The sequence below is a fragment of the Cyphomyrmex costatus genome, unplaced genomic scaffold, assembly GCF_001594065.2.
Source record: "Cyphomyrmex costatus isolate MS0001 unplaced genomic scaffold, Ccosl1.0 scaffold229, whole genome shotgun sequence".
NCBI classification, from domain to species: domain Eukaryota; kingdom Metazoa; phylum Arthropoda; class Insecta; order Hymenoptera; family Formicidae; genus Cyphomyrmex; species Cyphomyrmex costatus.
Window position 1 is genome coordinate 167,592 of NW_017276357.1, and position 23,817 is coordinate 191,408.

General features: G+C 30.0%; 1 protein-coding gene and 1 non-coding gene across 2 annotated transcripts in view; both read right to left on the reverse strand.

The window, feature by feature from the left end:
- Window positions 1-1,817: 1,817 nt before the first annotated feature.
- Window positions 1,818-23,817, reverse strand: part of LOC108773937 (mediator of RNA polymerase II transcription subunit 15) — a 24,802-nt gene continuing 2,802 nt past the window's right edge. Inside the window, exons 2-9 of the mRNA XM_018539919.1 lie at window positions 18,899-19,153; window positions 8,210-8,437; window positions 7,872-8,050; window positions 7,192-7,489; window positions 6,612-7,055; window positions 5,394-5,621; window positions 2,894-3,134; window positions 1,818-2,669 (exon numbers count right to left, since the gene is read on the reverse strand). Of these exons, the coding sequence (XP_018395421.1) occupies window positions 2,572-2,669; window positions 2,894-3,134; window positions 5,394-5,621; window positions 6,612-7,055; window positions 7,192-7,489; window positions 7,872-8,050; window positions 8,210-8,437; window positions 18,899-19,153 (1,971 nt within the window). The 3' untranslated portion in view covers window positions 1,818-2,571. The remainder of the gene's footprint in view (window positions 2,670-2,893; window positions 3,135-5,393; window positions 5,622-6,611; window positions 7,056-7,191; window positions 7,490-7,871; window positions 8,051-8,209; window positions 8,438-18,898; window positions 19,154-23,817) is intronic.
- TRNAL-AAG (transfer RNA leucine (anticodon AAG)) lies at window positions 3,334-3,415 on the reverse strand. Its single transcript has one exon. It is a non-coding gene; the product is annotated as a tRNA-Leu (tRNA).

The window sequence follows — 23,817 nt, forward strand, 5'->3', positions numbered from 1 at the left end:
TAATAACTTTATAATATAAATAATAACTTTATAGATAAAGGAATGTTGTGTGTGTGTGTGTGTGTGTGTACAACTGATATATTTATATCAGCGCATTTACATTGGAAAAACATTGCCTGTATCATATACGTATAATATGATACATATGCGTAATCTGTTTTTATTATATCAAATTTTAAATTAATGTAGAAGTTTTTTCTTATTATATTTTTATGAGATGGATTACGTGGGATTATTTTACTTTGTTAAAAATAAAAAATATAAAAAATGATTTTTTAAAATCTCATTGTACAAAAATTTTAAAGTATTTTTTTATTTCTTGTTAAATTTGGAAATGTTACACGTAACGTTTTTCCGAGGAATTGTGCGTCATTCTCTTTTCTCACATTATGATTATTATAATTTTTGTTCACAAAAAATAATATTGTATTGTGATATCATTTTTTAAATAAATTATACATCTAAGTTGATAAATAAATTTCATTTTTGATCAAAATATGAGCTGGATAAAGAACTATTTCATATTTTCTATAAATAATAAGTAATATGATTGACTCTAGTATTAACTTGAGCAATTTAAAAAATATATTTTATAACATTATAACTTTCGAATTTATATATATTTTTTTATACTAACCTGCATAATCGTGTGAAAAAAGAATAATGATGGTATACAATTACATTGAATTGTAGATATGAACGCACATTTAGTTCCCGAGTAAGGACGACAAGAAATATCATAATTTCCGCATTCTGCCGTTCTGCGTAATGCTTGCAAAACAAAACTTCATGGAACGCTTTATTGACGTAAAAAAAAAAATCGAGAATGTTGCAAACGTTTCTTTTGATAGTTGGGATATTATATTTATGTTATGATATTATATTATATTAGCAAAAATTGAAATAACTCACAATCGTATAAGCGGAGAAAATATTCAAAAAGCGAAGAAAAAAACCTCCAAAAAGAAAAAGTAAGAGTAATAAGAAGAAAGGATAATAATTTAAGAATATTATACAAAATTTTTGTAAGGCCTGTTTTCTTTCCTATAACAATTTGTTTTTATTGATTATTTTAATTTCATCATGTAATATATGTATATACTCGTAATACAATTAATCATAATTAATTTTTTTATAGTTACGTTTCTGTTTTATTGTGCATGTTGTTATTATATATGTATTATATAAAAGCAGACACTATTTTGTTATTTGCTATTTTCCTTGTACATTATATATATTTTTAATTATTATTTTCATAATTAATTAGTAAGCAATGACGGAGATTAGAGGAAACAGAAGAACTAATAAAAATCAATTAACTTTCTAATTTACTTGATAATAAAACTTTTTTCCTTTCTCTTATATTTTATATACATATATGTGTGTATTTATTTATTATATGTATATATTATCACGTACATATTCAGATTTATTGCAACACATTATATTATCAATTCACAAGTTTAATCAATTGTATCACTTTATTTGTTATGAGAAAGAAAAAAACATGTAATACATAAAGAATATAAATCAATAAAACACATAAAACTTAAATTATCTTTTAATAGATGTAAACAATGTATAGGAATATATTTGTAAATAATCAGTTAAACTAAAGTGTTGTTCTAAAGAATATTTTTGAGAGGTTTAAATTATTTACGCTGTAAAAAGACTCATCTTTAGTTTTCTCTATCACTTTGAAGGACAAGGCGGGGATATAATAAGGAAATAAACAAAAATACATAGTTAATAACGGAATGTAAAAGACGATTATTGTACAGAAATTTTAATTATTAATTATTTTGACCATGCTTGTCTGTGTGTAGCATTGTCAGAATCATGTTTTCACAGGGATTTATATAGGAGAATCACAGATTTTTAAACTATCCTCGCATTCTTTCTGTTTCTGTAAGAGGATTTAACGATATATAGTCAATTAAATCGATTTAGAAAATATCACTTTTATCAACAATTCTTAGATTGTGACACCTCAACGTGTATAACTGTTACGTTTATAAAATGGTCTTGATCTCGTACTGTTAGCCAATATAGAAAAAAAGAAAAATATTCTGAAATCAATTACATGTTGTTAAATTAAGATATTGTTCCTCAATAAGCACACTTATTTTTAATCATCAACTTTATGCTTTGATTAACTTATCTACCGCGCGAGATAAAAATACTATCCACTTCATACAATACTTTACCGTAAAAATGCAATTTGTTAATATAATTCAAGACTCTTCGTTTTTTAGCACATCTCCTAAACGAAATCTGGGGTAATTTGAAGGAAAGTTATTCAAATATTGTGGTTTGTTATAATGGTAATAATAAAAATACTTTAAATTAGGAAAATTTAATGTAATCAGCAATTTGATGTGAATCTTGCAGCGGTTGCAACACTGATGAGAATATTCAATTATTTTCCTTGCATTTTGCTTTATTCACCGAGATTGCTGCAAACATTTGACCAAAGTTTGTGTGATTGGCGCATTTTTTTTAGATTTTTTAATTTTATTTTGGACGGAATCTTTTGAGAAGTCATTCCGTCTAACGAATGTAGTCAATTCTTTAGCACGCGCAATCACAGGCGCAACGACGCACGCGCTTTTCACGACGATGCAAAAAGACTTCATCTGGTACGGAGCGTACGGAACGTGGTTGTACGTCTGTAAATAGAATAAATATTACTAATATACTTGAATTCTCTAATTAAATTATTGTATATATGTATATTTTAATCTTTTTTCAACTCATATCTTAATTATTTTATTTATAATAAGCAATTTTTTAGTATTGGCAGTAAATTAAGAATAAAAAAATATAAAAAAATAAAAGAAGTGATTCTAAAAATGTACAAATTCTAATTTAAAGCAAATAAACTTTTATTTACAATGTGGGCGGGATTCCTCCTCTTGCAGAGATTGCTGTTGTTGTTGCTGTTGCTGCTCTTGTTGCTGTTGAATGCTTATCATATGTACCGCCTGATGCTGCTCTTGTTCTCGATGTTCGGGTTGTTGTTGTTCAGTAGACTGACTATCGGTCACTTCGGTATGCGCTTCTACTGGTACCTCCAAAGACTTGACCGGTTTCAAGGCAAATCTCGGAACCGGGAAAGCACGACCTTCTACAACCTAAAATTTCAGAAATCCATTAATTAATTAATTTATTCAAATAAATTACATAAAGTTATCTACTGTACAAAAAAAAAAAAACAAAAGATAAAATTTGTCAAAATGGCTATTCAAGTCACCCTTTCAGAGAGTCTCAAATCTATATTGTTTAAAACCGATATAATTTTATTTTCAAAAAATGAATCTCTGGGCAAAAGATTGGCAGCGGTGGGATTTGAACCCACGCCTCCGAAGAGACTGGTGCCTTAAACCAGCGCCTTAGACCGCTCGGCCACGCTACCAGTTACTTCTTTGCAAAAAACGTATAATCATCGATTCTAATTTTTGTATGTAAATATATAATCTATAAAAATAATAATTTAATTCTGATTATTTTATATGTATCACTCATAAAAATGTTTCTGGACATATATTTTTTATCATATATATATATATAATATCATTTTTTCAACATTTATGTTGTTGTATATATAAATAAATAATGTATATACATTATTTTAAATCCCTAACAAATTATAATTTATTATAAAAAAAATGTGTGATAAAAGCATTCTTTAAATAAATTTTATATTAATTTTAAATTAATATTTATTAAATAATTTTGTATTAATTATTGATGTTGATAAAATTTTTTTTATTAACTTTGATATATCTATCCAAGGAGCACAAAGTTATAAGAAAGTTTATGTAACTTTACAAAACGTTTGTACCATTTACATATCGAAAAATATTATACTACTAATATGCCTGTTTCCACCAATGCAGATTAACTTTAATCTCGATTTAACACTTACTGTTAATCTTTTATTAATTAAACCGAGATTAAAGTTAATCTGTATTAGTGGAAATGGGCATAAAACGTTAATGTCGGTTATACAACTATTTGTAGTTTTTAAAACGTCTATAAAACATTTAGTCAATATATGTATATTCATTACAAACGTCCATACGACTCTACACAAAGTAATCGTTATGTAATAGTGTTAATTTTAAGATTTTGTAACGTTTATACGACTTATTATATGTTAACAATCTTATAATACTCATTACAAGTTTTTGAACCATCTTTACAATTGTTTATAAATTATAATCGTTTTACGATATAAATGTCACTGTTTTTAAAACGTAATATGTAACTTCATATATTTTAATTCGACTTTTGAGTCATAATGTCAGGTTTTTAGGACATTCATACATATAACTACAAACATAAACGTTGTTGCGTTGAAATAATGTGTATATTTATAAAACGTACATTATAACTTTATTTTTATGTACGTTATGTATAACTTCATAAAGTAAAGTTAAACTATGATTATCATATATTAATCTGTCTTGTGTGTATATACGTTCATTAATTTTAATAGAGTCAAATCTGGGTAAATATGTAAAATGCACCAAAAAATCGCTAAGTGGAAATTTTAATCGCATTGTCATTAATGTTGATATCGTTAATATACATATAATATAGAATATATAAATATCTATTTAATGTAAAAATATTGAATAAATGTTTAAAAAATGTTTTTTAAATATTATGTGCTGATTAGATGTATATATGTATACATATACATATATTAGTAAAAATTTGTATTGTATATGTATATAAATTTTCACTTTTCGCGTTTCCGCACAAGAGAAAAAGTTATATGCTCGATACCAAGGAATCAAATAACAGTCGAATTCTAAATTATCGAGATAAGCGTGCGGATTGTAACATTAACGTGTTAAATTTTCATCCTATAGGTTTTAGTTTCAAACTCCGTCGAAATCACATGCGTTTTCATAAATATGTACCTACTTGCGTATAAATGTTCGGAGCATTTCAAACGTAATGAATATCATGATGTAAAAAAATATAACAATAAAAAATATTTAATTTTGATCATTTTAGTAATTTTGATAATTATTGAAGAAAGTTGTATTAACGTATGTACATGGTATTTAAGACAATCATTGAGACGTTATTTTATATCTATTAACGATTTGTTGTAAAACAGTAGTATATTACAAGTTTTAATGTGGTTAATAAGGTTAATATAACGTTAGAAATTAGTCGTATAGATTCCCCACTTTGTTGACATAAACATTTCAAACGACGTTACTGCTTGCACTGTTTGGTTGCAATATAATTGTAAGAATAGTCACAAAGTTTTAAAAAAATCGTATAAATATTTCTATAACTGTTATCCATACAGATTTCTCTCCTTAGGTATGTATACATATGTATAAGTATTTATGTTCTTTTTATTGTTTTACCTGATGAATTATGTTGCGGATTTCCATAGGAATAGGAAAGTTTCTTTCTACTTCATCGCTATCATCCTCCGGACCTGGGAAAGGTTTCGCTTCCTGTTGCTCTTCACTGCTATCTGAACGTTGACGACCTTCGATGTTTCCATGCTCAATCAAATTTCTCACTTCTACCGGAAGTGGGAATGGTCCTAATGGTATTGGCCGTGCGCCTTCCGGGAACGGTTTGAGTTCCTGTTATTTGCATTATAACATATTTACAAACGTGACATGTTAATAATGTACGTCATAGAGTTTTTCGGATAAAGATCTTAACATTATTCTTGTAATAAAACTATAATCCATAATTTAAACAAAAAAAAATATTATATATGTATCTGTTTATAAAAAATATAATTTCTCGCAAATGTATTTTACAGTTTATAATCTATAAGACAAATAAGTAATTAATAAATTTCGCTTGTGTTTTGCAATGCAAATTAAAATAAATAAACGATCTTGAGCTAAATGTGGATTTAAATTTTATAATAAAACTGTTCTTAAATTTTATAATAAAATAAAAACATAAAATGTGAAAAATTAACTGAAGTGTCGTACGTTTCGGAACTCACAGATCCTTCTGCGGCGATTCTTACAGATATTTGTGTCGTTGGATCGATAAAATTTTCTTATAATGTGTGATGATGTGTTACAGACATGCTGATATAATAATTATAGTTTGGATTGATTTTCCTGTTCTCAATGCGAGTGTATTGTAAAGGCATATAAGACGAGACCATCATTATTATGTTCTCATCCCAGCAAACGAGAATTAATTAAAATGGATTGGACATTTTGTCTATTCGAATGTGTATTTTAAATAGCGAAAACTTGTTTTTGGATTCAATATTGGATTCAATTAAATTCAATTGGATTGAAAAACTGCGTTTCCTAATCAAAATTTTGAATTGAACAATATTTACGATGACTGAAAAAGCTGATATTATTTTTAGATTGTAAGGCATACAGATATGCTCTATACAATTCCTATAAATGAATAAAAATGTATTCAGGATTGAAAAGGATTCATTTTAACATTTATGAATCCGCGCGCGCGCGTGTTTTTGTAAATCTGAATCCATTTTAATCCATTAACGTTTGTTGGGACTTTATTATAAAATTTAAGAATAATATTAAATCAATATAAACCGTTTATTTATTTTAATTTACAAATAAGTAAGTTACCTCACGACGTGCTCCCTCTGGTACTTGAACCGGGATCGCTCTAGCTTCACCAGTAATATGCTGGATGATATTCTTAATCTCTAACGGCACTTGCTGAATTATTCTTCTAATTTCTATAGGAATACCCTGAAAAGGAGAACGTGGCTTTTCAGGCGTAACCTGAGGTGGGGCAGGTGGTCTCTGTTCAGTCTGTGGGATCATCATGGGAGGTATCTGTTGTATTCTTGGATCTTGCTCATGAGCCTCGGCTTGAGGGGGAGGGGGTGGCATCATAGCTGGACCTTGCTCCTGGTTATAAGTATTAGGAACTTGCTCTGGCTGTTGTTGATACACCATCGAAACATGTTGCGGTTCTTGGCGAGGTTCCTGAGCCATCGGTCGCATTCCTCTCATTGGATCCATTGGGAAATGACGCAATTCGATAGGGATCTGACGTATTTCAATCTAGACATATAAATATTAAATAATATATACTGATGTGCAATAAATACATTATTAATATAATAATATAATAAATAAATCTTTTTCAAGATGGTACAACACATACATAATTCATTTATGTCAGATAAACAAAACTTACTTGTGGTCCCATCTGGTTGTTCTGCGGTCCCATCACGGGTGTTTGTGGGCCCATTCGAGGTGGTCTCATTTCCATAGTCAACTGAGGAAGGTTACGAAGCTCAGGAGGAAGTGCACCCGGCGGGATGTGATTCAATCCTCGTGGGTCGCTAAGCGGCAATTGCTGCATATCGGGAACTTGATACTGGGTGTGTATTTGGTATTGATGATAGCCCGGGTTAGATTCTTGGGACTGGAGAGGAATTTGCACGGTGCCTAGAGGCACGATGATTGGGGTAAGCATCTCCTGATCCTGCTGTCTACAATAAAAGCCATGTAATCATTATTTGTTATGTTCATTAATATCTATATGATAATTTACGATTTAAAAATATTTAATTTTACATCCACATGGGATTGTGGCAACGTTTATTCATTTCTTTAATATTTTTAATATTTATGGCAATTGGAAATCTTCTGTTATTGTATATCTCATTCTTAAAAATATTATTTATGCACGTCTTAAAATAAAGAAAATTATTTTATTCTCATATTGTATTACAATAAGCAACATTTTTTAAAGTCATGTTATATATTAGCTAATTAATAATTTAAATATTAGATAATTTTAATATTAATTACAATCACTAAATTATCAATTATTTTATATAATTTGTACGTGTCTCTTTTGATATTACTTACTCTTGATTTGGATTACCCGATTCACAAAGAATGGCAACTCGCTCACCACTCAGTCTTTGGAAACGCTGCGGATCAGTACTGTTATCTACACCGTTGTCGCCGGTTCCGTCCATCACCTCGTCGGCTCGTCGTCTTTCAACTACACAAGAAACTCTGCTACGAGCTTGCTGAATTAGTGTCTAGAAAATAATCATTTACAGATCAATATTTTTACAAAATTAAGAATTATTAAAAGGTTTAATATAAAAGTATGTGTATAGAACAATTTTATATGGTAATTAAAATACTTATGAAAAAGAAAATAAAATTTGAAAATTATAAGAAAATGATATATTTACGCCTGCAATATCATCGAGATCCAATTGAAGAGGAAGCTTGATGTGCACAGGAGGGAATTCATCGTCATCATAATCGTCGTCATCATCATCTCGATCACCATTCTCGCTGTCAGATTTCGAGTTGTTCTCCCCTTCTCCTTGCGCTTTCATGTCTTTAGTATCCGGCTCAACTTCCTTCTTTGCTGGCGCAGCGAGACTTTGCAGAGAATCCTTTGATTCGATAGGCTCCTACAAATAAAATAATTTTCTTTATTTAAGACGTGCATAAATAATATTTTTAAGAAAGAGATAACTTTTTCATCCATTCTTTTATATCCATGCTATTACTACACATCTTCAAAACATTAAAGAACAAATTATTAAAATATATTATGCAAAATATATTATGTTACGTTTAATTAAAAAATTATTTAAATATTTTGCATTTTTAGACTGATATCTCTTGTCTCTATAGATATTACATATAATATTAATATTTAAATCTTATTAGAAAATAAGAAGAGGATTATCATGAAAAGTCGTGGATATCGTGGAAAGTTTGTATCTGTATTGATAATTTATTTAGAATTATAATATCAATAATTACATTACTGATTATTCGTATCAAAAGTTAGACAATTACTGATTTCACAGAAATAAGTCATTTTTATTTACGAAAGAGAGAGACAGAGAGAGAGAGAGAGATTTGAAAAATTCCGGCGGAAAAAGATGAGTATTTCTTATTTCTTAAGACTTTGAAAGCTAGACATATACCGCCGTAGCAATCATCATTCGTTGATGCAACTTGTCTTCCTGCTCGCGACATCGTGGGTCACTAGTGAAAGTAAACTCGCATTTATATATTATCGCACTGTAACTTTGCCAATGATAGAAATCATATATGCAAACGGGAAAATATCCAAAGAAATAAAACAGCAAAAAATTAGCCTCGCCCTATATAATCTTACAATACGTGATGAATTTACATTATATTTAAACAAATTTTTTTAAATTAAACTCTAAATATTAAATAATGCAATAAAAGAATTACCTTTTTCAGCCTCTTTTAAAGAGTTGCAAAATTAATATTTTCTTGGTAAAAATTTAATAGAAATTATATTTTTAAGTTTTAACTTTTTTATTATTTTTATGATTAAATATCTTCGTAATGCAAACATGAATTATATTTCATAATAAATTTCGAATTAAATTTCTTAATAAATTTTGCTTAATAATTTTTGCAACGCAAATTAAAATAAATAAATGGTCTATATCGAGCTAAATGAATGTTGTTCTTAAATTTTATAATCATAGCTTAAACATTGTCAATTATAGCAATTATAAGTTAATATATATCGTATCATGTAATGACACTTAAATTTATATCGTAAGTGGTAAGATATTTTATTTTTTAACATAACTTTAATATAAAAACATAGAAAGCGACGAAACAAATGAAAGCTCTACTTCATAAGCATGCATTCTTCTCTTTGGTCGCGTTTCTTGGTTTCACGCAATATTACGACGTTTGTGCAAGAGACTTTCCGATTCAAGCGCACTATTCGTTCTGTTCACTGTATCCGGTAAGTCTTTACAAGCATTAAATTATGGATTACCGCAAACGCGGCATAAACGTGTTGAAATGCTTCCCCCGACGAATCAACAGTTCAATGCCTTTCCTGCAGCTTCTTAATGTGTAAGCCGATTGGCAATGGATGATTACAATTTTGTGCAAGAAACTTACGTTGCAATAGCTGCTCAATTGTGGATTATAATGGTAAGTTCACAGTATTGCACGCGTTAGTAACGACTATTAATTTCTAGGATGTCTAATGTAATGAATGGTATTGTTGTGACTGATTTGTTTGAGTTTCTAACAACTTTTTTATTATAACATCTTATTTAAAAAAAGCGAGAACTGTATAAACAATTAAGCATCGATTTTATATAAATAACACCAATATGACTTCAAAGCTTGTTATGGCTCTTATGAGATACATCAAATATTTAGCGGTCAAATATCCATATAAAAATTAAGATCAAAAGTATATTCTTTTAAAGATATATACGTTGTTTTAGACACTGAATACAAAATAATTAAAAAATTTTAGGATATACATATGTACATTTTATATATCATGGCGTTGTGAAAGTTCGCATCAGTGCGCAGTATTTTAAACAGTTAACTTACAATTCGGATAAGTCGAGTCCCGTAGCGCAAAGAAACGTGAACATGGCTAAGCACTTTCCACTTGGGGAAATTGCCTAGAATATAGAAAGGATTTCGCGATAGTCCGGACGAGTGACAGACAACCTGCATGATCAAACTAAAACGGGGGCCGAGATGAAACTTGCTATACCTATAGGAATGAATTAATAACTTGCGTCGGAAATAGGGCTTTATGTGTATATTTTGCGCGAAATAAATAGTGTTCATATAATCATGGAAAAAATATTAAGAAGACTGATAAGCACATCGCTTATTATGGTTTCATTAAAAAAATGTTTCATAGTTTTGAAGTAATAACTACCCGAATCAAATAAAATACTCTTCAAACACACACAGATAGAAATCAAAAAGTTTTTTTTATATAAGTATCTTAGAAATATCTAAAAAGTTTTTAGGAAATAAAATTAAGAAAGATTAGTTAAATATAAAATTAATTACTTATCGTCATGTTTACTTTCATAGTTTATCATTAACGGATCTTCTATTCCAGTATAACTAAATTTAATACATTTCAGATATAATAAAGAAAAAGTTGAGATTTATTGCATTGCTGTGTCTAGAGATTGTTAAAAAAATTTTATACCAAAAAATAAATACGATATATATCTTTATTGCTCACCATATTTCTCGCTTTAAGCGAATATTTTACAATTTCGTGTATCCATCTAACTACAGACTTTCTGTACACACAAGTGTAACTCCTTTAAATATATACCATATATTATACATACACGCAAGATGTAACACGATAAACCGTATGTTGCACGATGCATATCACTTTTCTCTGTCTTACTATATTGTAGGCTTGTAGAGCAATTATTGTACGTATGTCGCGAAATTCCCGATGTGCAACTATCGCGACATGAAGTTCTGTAGCAAAAAAGGAAACGAGAGTTATATTTCCACCTATATACTCAAGATTCACGAAGCGTGCGACATGAAAGAAATCGTCATTGCAATTTGCCGCAGTGATGACTTCACCGTATGTCGAATACGGCTTTCTTTAGAAAATGCAGTAAACCTCTTCAAGCTATCAATTAGCGAGGCATTACAATCAATTATGGCTATCTATCGTTTCTGAGACGTGTATACGGTGCTGGACACGATAATATAGAATAGAACGATGCAACGCGATTTGTCGCAATTTCAACTCCTTTTGATCGCAATAATACAAAGTTGAATACTATAACCCATAATCGATCGATAAAAAGAGGTAGAGAACAAAAAAGAAAGTAAAGATATGATATATGATAGTTTTTTTAATCGTAATTGAGCGATTATAATTTTTCATATATTTTATATTTCTATTCATAATTTTTATTAAATTTTATATGTATTATTTGACAAATAAAGCCCAGTTAAAATTAATTGAATAATTATTTTTCTCTATTTATTGAAAAATTCTTATTAATTAAAATTCATAAATTCTTACAATTAAAATAATACTAAAATAATCAGATTTCTTAATTCATCACATAATTATGTAATAATCACATACATCATTATGTACTACATGTATACATATTATTGTATAATCAAATATATACAATAACATGTTAAATATACGTATAATACGATATTGTACGTTATAAAGGAAAGCATTTAAAAATATTCAATCGCACATATAACACAATATTAATAATACAGTTGTCTTGCGTGCGAGCTAAATATATTCAATTCAGTGCTATTTTTCTCTTCGCGAGTTAATAATCATATGTATCATTCCATCTAATGCAGAACGCAGATTCAATCGACAGAAAAGATTCTCGTCTGGATACATTCATTAACATTACTGATCGATCGTTCTCACGTATAAAAAAGGAAGAGTCGGCTACAGTATAGCGTTACGTATATAGTCGCGAATGAGTCAGAATTCTATTTTTTACCGATGACGTTGACAGTACGTGTGAACGTGGTACCTTAAGTCGACTTGAAACTGTCAAACGAAAGAGTATAATACAATACAGTTGCTGAGAGAAAATCTTTTTAGAGAACGTTCACCTCTTGCGGTTAGCGCGCGACGGGCAACCCACTTTCGTCGTGGTACGTTTTCCAAGTATCTGGTTGCTCCTCCAAAGGTGCGATAAAAAAGCTATTACATCTTGAAGGAGTATCTTGTCTCTACGTAATTATCAAGCAAGTTACTAATTCGAGTTGTGTAATTTTTGTATTTAATTTTGATTCCTATATATAATATTTTTAAAGAAATAAGTAAAACACAAATTATTAGTGCTTTTAATTTATTCGAAATGAATAGTAATTGTATTAAAAATTAAAAGCACACACTAATAACTTGTGTTGACTCATATTAGCATTTTTCTTATTTCTTTGGATTTATTTATCTGAGTCTATTGATTATCTTGATTTTATACATTTTTATTTTTTTAATTAACAAAATTGGAAAAATTTAATTTTTAATTTTATTTAGATATTATATACACATAATAGAGATTAAATTATTTAAATATTATGTTTTAGTAATTTACCAATAAACAAATATACATTTAATTAATCTGTACAATAATGCAAATCAAAGAAATTCTCTTTAAGAATTAAATTTAGGAAGTTATATAGTGTATAATGTAATTAAGAGTAAAAAAACATTAACATAACGCATATTTTAAACAAAAGGATGTTTGATACTTCGCGTTACAAGGAAACAAACAATCCAACAAACAATCTACTATTTATCAGATGACTTCCGTTCATCGTAAATTAACTGAAAACGCTTACGAAATCGAGCCATAATTTGCGAGGAAGTACACGCGAATGTTAATTTCGACGTGCAACTGATTGCAAATTAGAAGTATCGTGCGTCAATATGATCCTTCAAATAATTCAAGTTTTAAAATATCAAAGCAATAATTAAACCGTCCATTTAAATAATAAAACGTTAAGGAGACTTTTTTAATGTTTTCATTATAAAGTTATATTGCAGCTAGGTGATTGTAGCTACGATTAAAAATTAAGAGGGAGAACGATTCTTTACATTTACAAGTTTCAATGAGTAATTACACTTGATAACAAATAGCTTATATGGCAACATTTTTTATAAAATAATAATTATTACACTCCTCGAGATATTAATTTATTTCGTTTTAATAGTTAATTATTATTAAATTTTGTAATTTTATTTGCATTTCATTTAATCTCGTAAGAATTATTTTTGTCTTTACATCAAAAGGTTTCTCCAGGCTAAACGTGTAAAAGCCACGATGCTTTTATGTTCGATTTCATCGGACTTGATTGACCTCACTATGACCGATTTTCACCTTTGCACGTCCGTTATACAAGCTAAGCGCCTTTAGTTTAACTTTATATTCTCACAGCATATAACTATACCGATCTTACTTTCTATCGGTCGCCATAAGCGGACCGGAAACGGCCGCTGTACATTCGCGCGCGATCAAACTCGACGACGTTCATTGACTCGCGTCGCTACGATCGCTAATAATCCATCTACAAGATTTCACTGTTCGGGGGAAAAGTGTATTCTATTTTTCATTCTATGCAATTATTTGTCGTGAATGGTTTCATAATCGTGTTACTGATAACAATAAGCGTCAAAACTGTTCAACGTACGAAATTGCAAAAATAATAGATATAATAGATAGGTAAAATGAGATTGATAATATAATTGATATAATAATTATTAATATGATATAACTATGGACGTATGTCGATTCATATCGATATAATATAATATGACGATTAATATAATATATATTATAATAGTTAACGTAATAAAATTATCTTTCAATTGGTTTAATATTTAATTCATTAATAAAGTTCTCTATTATTGAAAATTATATATTTCGTAGATGCATGAGGATGATGGCATTAGAAAAGAAAAGATTAATTAATAGAAATATTGCAAGGCTCGCGGAAACAATCTAATTTGAGAGAGCTAGTTTCTCATGAGGGAAATTGATTACTGAGAGAAGAGAAAACTCGTTGCGCGATTGAGCGCATCGCTTCCGCGATGCTTCACGATTGTTTGATGAGTATACTCGAGACCTCGTCTAACGGAAACCAAATGATGGGCGACGAAGTGTAGGTACTACATGATGGGCGCATTTACAAGAAGTGCGAATGCAATTCGTGCGTTCAAGAAATAAAAAAAGTTGTATTTTGTACCGTGTATCACAGAGCCGTGTAATAAGACATTCATAAATAAGACAAATAAGCGGAATACTTTTATCAAGTAAAAATTCAGTAAAATGCTCATGAAGTAAAAATTAATATAACAAGAAAAATATAAGATTAGGAAACATTTAATAAGGAAATCACCTCTCACAGTAAAGCTTAATTATAATTGTTTAAATAATTAATTTTTATAGATGTTTTATATAAATAAATAAAATAGAGATTATTTGTATCACTGTACTCTTGCTAACAAATAATTTTTTTCGAGGATATTAACCTCGAAACACATTAATCACCGATTAATCGATATTGTGAATACACTAACTGTATAATAACTGGTCGCGGTGATCGTTATAAATTTGTAAACATAACGTTAGCTCGCTCGTCGATCCGCATGCACAACATCGCAATCACATACAAGGAACGCAACTCGAATTACGTAATTCCCCCGTTTGCAGTTCTCCTTGAACGCGCGGCTCCTGGTACCGCTTCGCGCTGAGCGTTTCTTTGCGTTTCGTTTTCTGCGTTTAATATACATATACTCACGGACGACCGGAGCGTGCCTCTTCGAAAGTTCGTTCTTTACAGCGGGCTCGCTTTAACGCCGGAATTAATCGTCGTTGTCCACAACCGGCACGTTGCTGCTTCTTTCCGCTTGCTGCGAAAGATCGCAGACGCGGGGAATTTATGACGCGTGGAAAAAAAAATCGCGCTTTTTACGCGTCACGCGTTTCTTGTCAGCCATCAGTCAGCTGAGCACCATAGGGAACGATAATCTCACTAGGATTTATGGGTTGATTGTACGTGTTCGTCAGCGAAAGTGTACACTAAGATGATTATGATTAGGGGTAAAATGTGTAGCCATCAAGATAAAATCGAAAGATTTGAAGCAAAAAAGTTGCTCAAATCTCTGCATGTATTTAAGACGTTTAAATTCTTTCATCATTTATTTATTAATATCTAGAAATCTAATTTTTTAAATATATTACTTTGTTAATAGTCTTCAAGTTAATATAACTCATGCAGTAGAACTGTTCTCTTGATAAATAAACAAAACAAATTTTATTAATACACACTTTTATGTTAAAGAATTGTGTGTACATATATGTACATATATATATATATACAATTTTTTGAGAGATAAGAAATAGTTACTGAATTATTCTGTCTTTATTTCATATTAGATTTTTATTTCAGTATTTTCTCGAACGATTTGTCAATACTATTGCTGTCACGTAAAATTATAACAATTGCTTTGTCTGAATATATATGGCCTTGGAATTAAACCTTGGATCTCGCTTGATATTCCCGCCATCTCGGTTCAAGTAGGATAAAAACATATATAGAGCTTTGCCAAAGATTTCACTTTTCCTTCTTTTACTATATTATAATAAAGTATTTACGTCGGTTTAAGCTAGATTTGAGTTAAATTTCGACAAAAATTCAGTTTGCACATACGGAAAATATATTTCGTGCCCCGATCATTGCAATTTCGTTGTCGTAGGTCGCAGCATAGAATTGAGTATAGAGAACATCATTACGCGGCTATGGCATTGAAATCTCCGAATACTCGGACAATATCTTGTGATAATATATCGCGTCATCTCTACTTTAATAAATTATAAAATAAGAATCAATAAGATATTTAAATGCTGAGAAAGTAGACACGTTAACTGTATAACTCTTGTAAAATTTTTAATTATCAATCAAAAGAAAAATATCTCTGATTTCCTGGTTCGAGTGCTCAAGCATATGCTTTACGCTTTACGTAAGGCGCGCTCGTTCCCAATTTCTCTGAGACAAGCAAGCTAACGTGATATCGTTGCATGCAACATAATAAAATCAGACAATGATAATGCAACGAACGGTTGGCGTTTTCCATCAAACTTTGCAACTTTGGCCATAAAACTCATCCAACTGCGCAACATTGCCCGAACAATCGAAAAGTATTTCGTGACGTGATACTTTCTAAGAAATTTTGCGCGCGTTTATATAGGAATATTTTTATTACGTCTAGCAATTTGCCGACAATTGTAATTCGCTGTCAATTCAAGCGCGCGCTTGCAAGACGCTCGCGCGCCTTTCTGTTTTTCTCTTTCTCTTTTTCTTAACGAAGAACAAGGTTGTAAATAACTATACGCTTTCTAAATTTGCGATATTTTATGCCAGTTCATTCATTAGCATTCGAGTATTTGTGATTTTCACTGGGTGATAGTAAGACACTCGTGTTAAGACACAATTTCGTTAGAATGTGTCTATTAATAAGCGTGTAAAATTTGGCAATTATTTGTTTCCTGTTACTACGTAAAGTTTTTATATTAAAAAAACAAACCAGAGAGAAATAATCAGAGAAACAGAAGACGTAATGTTACAGAGCAATTGCTCGGTAATTTTCCAAGAAATTATATTTTATGCTAACGACTGAAAGAAATAGGAAAATCCAATGTTTTACTAGGAAATTAGCTTCCTATGTTCAATTGTATCGTATACTCAGAAGATTCCGCAAGTACATCACGTCAGTTCTTCTACTTGCCGTCATATAGTGAAAAGTATATATATTATAAATATGTTTATTTTAAAAGTGTGATATATATATTGATAAAAAAAATTATACAATCTGTTTGATAAAATTTACACCTCACGTAATTTTATTCATTTACAAATCACGATACTTTTGTAATTATGTTCTCAGAGATATTTTACATCGCAATTACATTTGCACGTATTACGACGTTATTTTTTATTATGTCGTAGGCTAATAATTTCTAATGATTTCTAAATAAAAATACTATTTTTTCAGAGAACGAGGATTATATTTCCTTAGCTGACAGATATTTCTCGACAAATTCTTGCTGTCATACCTAACTGGTGTGTGACTAATTGACTATAGAGTTCCGATCATATAATATATCTACAGAGTTGTACATTGTATTTTATGGAACAGTAAAAAGAATCAATGATAAATTATAATGGTATTATGATTGTCGTCATAATGGTAATATCAAGGCAAATATTACGAAGATCCGTGACTATGTGATAGACCAGACATGATTCTTTTTTTTTTCGAGCGTCGTGAAAAACGATTCCATTTACTTTGCTGCTTGCTAATAGTCCGATTTATAATGACAACTATTCTTCGAATTTTAATATAATTGTTTTAGATATGCAATCAATCGATGAATTTTATTTAAAAAAAAAAAACTGCCAGACAGTTCGATGACATTTTATAAATTAAACGTATTTTTATGCGAAATAATGGCTTGCCATACAATTTTAAGTAAAAGATCAGCTTTAAATTATACATGTAAAATCTGTGACTAAGTCACTAAAAAGATATTCGAAAGGCATATTTCCGTTCATATTATGATTTATTTGTTCTCATCATATACCGTATTAGTACTTATATTCTTTAACTGCTCGCCGAAGCAAATTTGCGTTTTTACTAAGCACGAAGACGAATGCTAATTATATTAGTAGCATCGTATTAACGTTTCCCTCTTTTCACTTTCAATTGTAAAGAGTTAAATTGCGGGTCTGTCCGAGACAATTTGTCGATCTACACAACTCTGTCGATCGATTCTTTTTGCAATTCGTTGAACGCCGCCACGATGCGACGTGAAAATTTAGAAATCTCCTTGGAAATCAGCAGCGTGAATATAACAAGCTGAAAGCTGCGGCGTCGGCTCCGTTGTTTTTTTACGTAGCAAACGATGGAATTTAATTCGCTTAACAATTAAATGAGAAATCTAACGCGGTCGATACAGGTACAGTCACTTTCCCTGCTACGAAAAATTAGCAGGACCGTCAACGCGATTTCTCCATAACGACTACAATAAGGACGGTCGTTATCCGATAATCATGCGTTTATGCGGCTGCGTTTTTCAAAGGCAGCGAATAATGATCTAAAAATATTACAGCAAATCTTGCTTTATTATTATATTGTTATTCTTTCTTTTTCATTATATATTCGTTTGGTAGACTTACCTTGAACTCCTCGCAATAGCTGCAATCACCAATTAAATTAACAACGTGAACAAGAATCGAGCATTTCGAAAAACGCCTTATTCCTATATGCATCGCCAGTACTATAAATCTATAATTTATGTTACGTATATTATAGATTTTCAGTACTAGCAACGTATATCGGAACACGGCTAAAAGGTAAACGTTCAATGTAAGATAGTTTATTGCAAGATACGAATTATAGATATGTAAACGTATATATATTCCGGCATTTATTGCTCGTTTTGTCTTTTCTTCTGCAAATGATGTAGGTGCGGTATTATAATAGAACATGTTTTTACATTTTATTCTATAAAATTGTTTAGTCTTACCTGTACTAGAGCTTCTGGCTGCAAATGTTTGAGGAATTCACCTTGCGGCTGATAGGATGCGTAGCTCTGTTGCTGTTGAAGTTTCAACTGAGCCTGCATTGCTGCGATTGATTCCGGCGTGCAAGAAGCTCTAGCTTGGACCCAGGATGCCGCCAGGATAAAACTACCAAGCACGACAGACATCGTGATCAAAGTAATAGCAGCAATCCTTGCGATTTGCACAGCCGTGCTTTTCATTGGTGGTCTCATGTATGCCTATAAAAAAGATTTCACTTGTTGTAATATTTCAACGGAGAAAGAAAAAAGGGTTTAAATCTTTTTTTTTCTTATCGTTAAAGAATTAACAACGAATCGGTGTGTAGGAGACTTCTCCCTTTTAATATTAAACAGTTTTATTAAAAACGGAAAAGGAGGGGGGGGGGGGTGAAGAGAACGTCAAAGGAGAGCGTGAAACGACAAAAGACCTCGACTCGGTTGGTTAACCAGCATGAAGTCCTTATTGTGTGTGTTGAGAAGAATAGTATACCGCGGCACCTCCGTGACAGGTGTAATATAGATACACACATACATATATATATATATATATATATGTGTGCATTTTGCAAATTTATGCACTTTATATGAACGTGAACGCGAGTAAATTGTGCTTTACTATGGATTCCCGCGTCAGTTACACTAATAAAATGGGGGAAGGAAGGTGATTACGTAAAGCCTCATATGTATGTTAATGCATCTTGTTGATTCACCGGAACTTATGTTGAATCTCATGGAAACGCGAAGTCAGGTTTTCCTTGGCAAGTGAATGAGTTCTTCAAGAGTGTCTCTTTTTATTTTATGTCGATCGTATATTATCATTCTACTTGATTCACACGTTTTTCATTGAGCATATATTAGTTAATAAGTCGATATCATATAATCTAGTAGAAAACTCCTTCAATTTATCTTTATCGGTATCGTACAAAAATATACGAAAAAGACAGGTCACTATTGTATTTTTTAAATTAGATAAGTAATATTTTAAGTATGCACGTAACGTGTGTGCGCGCGTGTGTGTATCTAGGCATCAAATGACGTCCGTGTATTGCAGCCAAGTAAATTAACAACAGCTGAAAATAAACTACCGCGTCGTCATTTGACTCCTTCAAGAGCCCCGGGAATAAGTGCGATAAAATACATCTGACGCGTGCTAACTGTACCTTGACATTATTATAGTATGACTCGAACCCGTTTCGACGCCCGACGCTTTTGTAGATCATAAACACTTGACGCTATTTTACGCGGACTAGTAGATCATGTTTGACTGCCATGTTATATAATTGTACTACATCACGTATTCGAAATTTATATCGAAACGGATACTGCGCCGTAAATTCATTTTAGGATTAAAAACATTTTCAGCTCTATTCGTTTTTTCAAGATTATTTTATGTCAAATATTTTCATGTTGAGATGAAAAATTAAATATGTCAAGCTTTGATTTTTGGACTTTGATTTTCTCTATAAGAAGATGAGACTTACATCACGGACTGTACTTGTACGTACAATTCGTAATGACCTCGATGTGGATGGACGACTCGGGTGAGAGGCTTCCAAGAGATAGTAGGCCATCCGAGGCTGGCTTTATTGCCGCGCGATCCTTTTGACAAAAGTAAACAAGTGCTGTTGCCAGGCGCTTGAGACAAAAAAAAATTATTATTTGTTCTTTGAGATAAATTTCTTGATCTGTCCATTACTTGCAAGTCGTTGACGTTTACTTAATCCAAGTGGAGAACGTTCCAAAATAATCTGATCATCGAAAATTGGTTCAAGAAGAATTATTAATTATAAGTGAAACAACTTTAATTTCGTTGAGAAAAGCAAAGTTAATTTCGATATAAGAACTTTAGTCGCGTGGATAATAATTTAAATAAATTGAATTTAGATATAACATTGCAATAGGTACACAACTTATGTATTTTATAGATATTTATTTAATGACAAAAAAAAGAAAATAGAAAAATAATCATGATACTTTGGAAAATTGTGAAACACGTTTGAAGGTGACAGTTTCTTTCTAAACTACGATATATGATTTGAAACATCGATAAAAGCGCTTTTTGCACTTTCTCTCTAATATATGTACTAGTACAGAATGGATATTGCATGCGTGGAATTAACAAATGAAAGCAACGTTTCTAGCCATTATTAACCTCCTTAAATTGTTGAACGTTTGTGGACGTTTCTTTTGTTTCACATTCAATGAACATAAAGATATATAATACAAAAAAAGTAAAAGAACTTTATTCCACATCGTTTTATTTTGATATTTAAATATTTCTAAGAGGATTTAATTTAATATTATCAATACATTTTTGTAGTATATATTTAAATATTATATCTACATTTTAATTTTCACACACACACAAATTTTTTGCAAAGCTTTTCTTCTTTTTTCAATATTATTTTTTATTATTATAACGTATTAATCTCTTAAAGAAAAATATTAACTTTATTATTTTAAAGAAAATTTTTTACAAATTTATAAATGAACGAAAGTTTTTATTCATATATAAGTCGTTTTTCTTTACAAAATTTTATACGTATAATCAATAAATAAACAAAAGTTGACGAAATCTCACTGGAAAGAATAATTAAGAATTACGAAAAAGTATCAGAGTTGAATGTCATACTTGTTACGTAAGACAAAACAAATTCTGACGCTTCTGTCAGAATTTGTTTTGTTTTAACTGTGAGTAATCATGTTCATTATTATACACATGTACGAAAAATAAATATCAATAATATGCAATAAAAGCAAAAATGTACAAAAAGTCAGAAACAAACGTATTTAATCAAAACATAAAAAAATTTTTATATAATTTGTACAAGATAGACTATATATTGTAAGTGTTATTTATAAAAAGCGATATATAATATAAAATAATATGACAATTTTGAAACATGCAAATTTTAAGTATTGTACATAATAAAAAAACGAACTTTATGCAAATGATTTGTCTCTTTGTACGAAATATTGTTCAATGAAAAATTGTAATCTTTCCCTCTCTTTCTCTTTACTCCACATGCCGGCGATACGCGTGATGGAGCAATCATTGTTGCTAACGACATAAGCGGAAATGGCCTTCTGTTTTATAGAGGAGAGGTTTGAACCCTCGCATAAAAAATAAGGTAATACAATTTCCTTGTGTATTGCATTACTGTATATTGTATTAATTGACATCACACATGTAACTATACCAATGTTATCCTGGTACATTGATATTCCACGCCCAATGCGCACGCATTGAAATCTCCAGAAAGCTCGTTGTGTAACACACAATTAAGTCTCACAAATGCTTGATTGCTCAATAATAATGTAAAGCGTAAGACGTTTTAAAGAATTTTTACTATTTTGAAATATAGCTATACATAAAATATATTTATACATAAAAACGTTATAAAAAATTAATTTCTTTACTATAACATAAATTCTCTTTACAATGCCTTATATTATATTTCTTTAAATTAGATGTTTAAAAATTTTGCACATAATATATTATAATGCCTGCACTATTATAAATTGTTTCCCAAAATTAAAAAAAATTTTCTTTGAGCTTAATTTTTTGTGTGTACATTCGTTAATTCAGTGATGAATCACACATTTATATGCGTATATGTCTGTGTACATACATTATGTAAAAGAATGAGATGGTCAATTTAACGTTGTAAATTCAGCATTCAGGGCCTTCACGAATTCATAAATATCGCATAAAAAATGCACATCATCGAATTTCGAAAACTTCATTTCGTTGCTTAATTTTTTGCTTATTCTTCTTTTACGTATATTTGATATCTTGTAAACGATCGGTTTTTACTTCTGCATGAATACGACTCTTTCGAACGCATAATACTTCTCTCTGTTCAGTTAAATAGTTGACAAAGAGCAAATTGTTCATATTCTTGATTTCTTTGTATTACTTACTCTCATAATGCTACCCTTCTAAATAGAAGTCCTATTTGTTTTATAGAAAAAAATGTTTTATAATATTTTTTCAAATATGCGCGTTCATAATAATATAATGACAGGAAATCAAATATTTTCAGAAAGGATGTATATCGCATTTATAATATTTTTTTAAATGACGCTTTTTCTTATAAAACTCTCTCGCTAACCAATTAAGCGTCCATCTTTAATAATGATACATTCACGACTTCCACGGCGGAAATACACGCGTCTCGAAGGATACTTTTCACTGTAAATATGTATTAAAAGTCACACACTTTTGCTCGTTGTAATTACTGTAATTAAATCTTTGCTATTTTTCTTGTTTAACGAACGTACTACAAACTTCGTTCTTTATTGTATGGTGCGAGCCTCAATTTTTAACAAAGAATAAATTTCTCGTTGAAAGTAAATAAACAAGTATACGATATTTATTTAAAAAGTGATATTGTATATATTCAATATCTCAAACTGTTCTTTTAATTCTTTTTTTTTATTAATTATTAACTATGTAATCTGTTTTATAAAAAGTGATAAAAAAAGAGATTGTTAAAAAAATATTTCAAAAGAAAAGTATTATCTATTAATAATGTATTTTCCGTAATAATATAATAATAACGATTATTTGAAAATTATACGTTTTAATAATGATAAGGTTATAAGCCATTTGTTATATTTTACGCTACATTAAGTTTTCTTTTATTCTGAGATTTTGCATGAGTCATTAACACATTTTGTAGGAACTTTACTTTATTACCTAAACATTATTTCTTTTATCCCGACTTTCGTCCTTCAAAATCTTTCTGTACATCTTTTTATACAATGTTCCCGGTCGATTAAATCTTGCATCTTTACATACCGAATAAACTCGTATGTATATATATATATATATATATATATATATATCAACACAATTTTCCAACATTGACCATATTGCA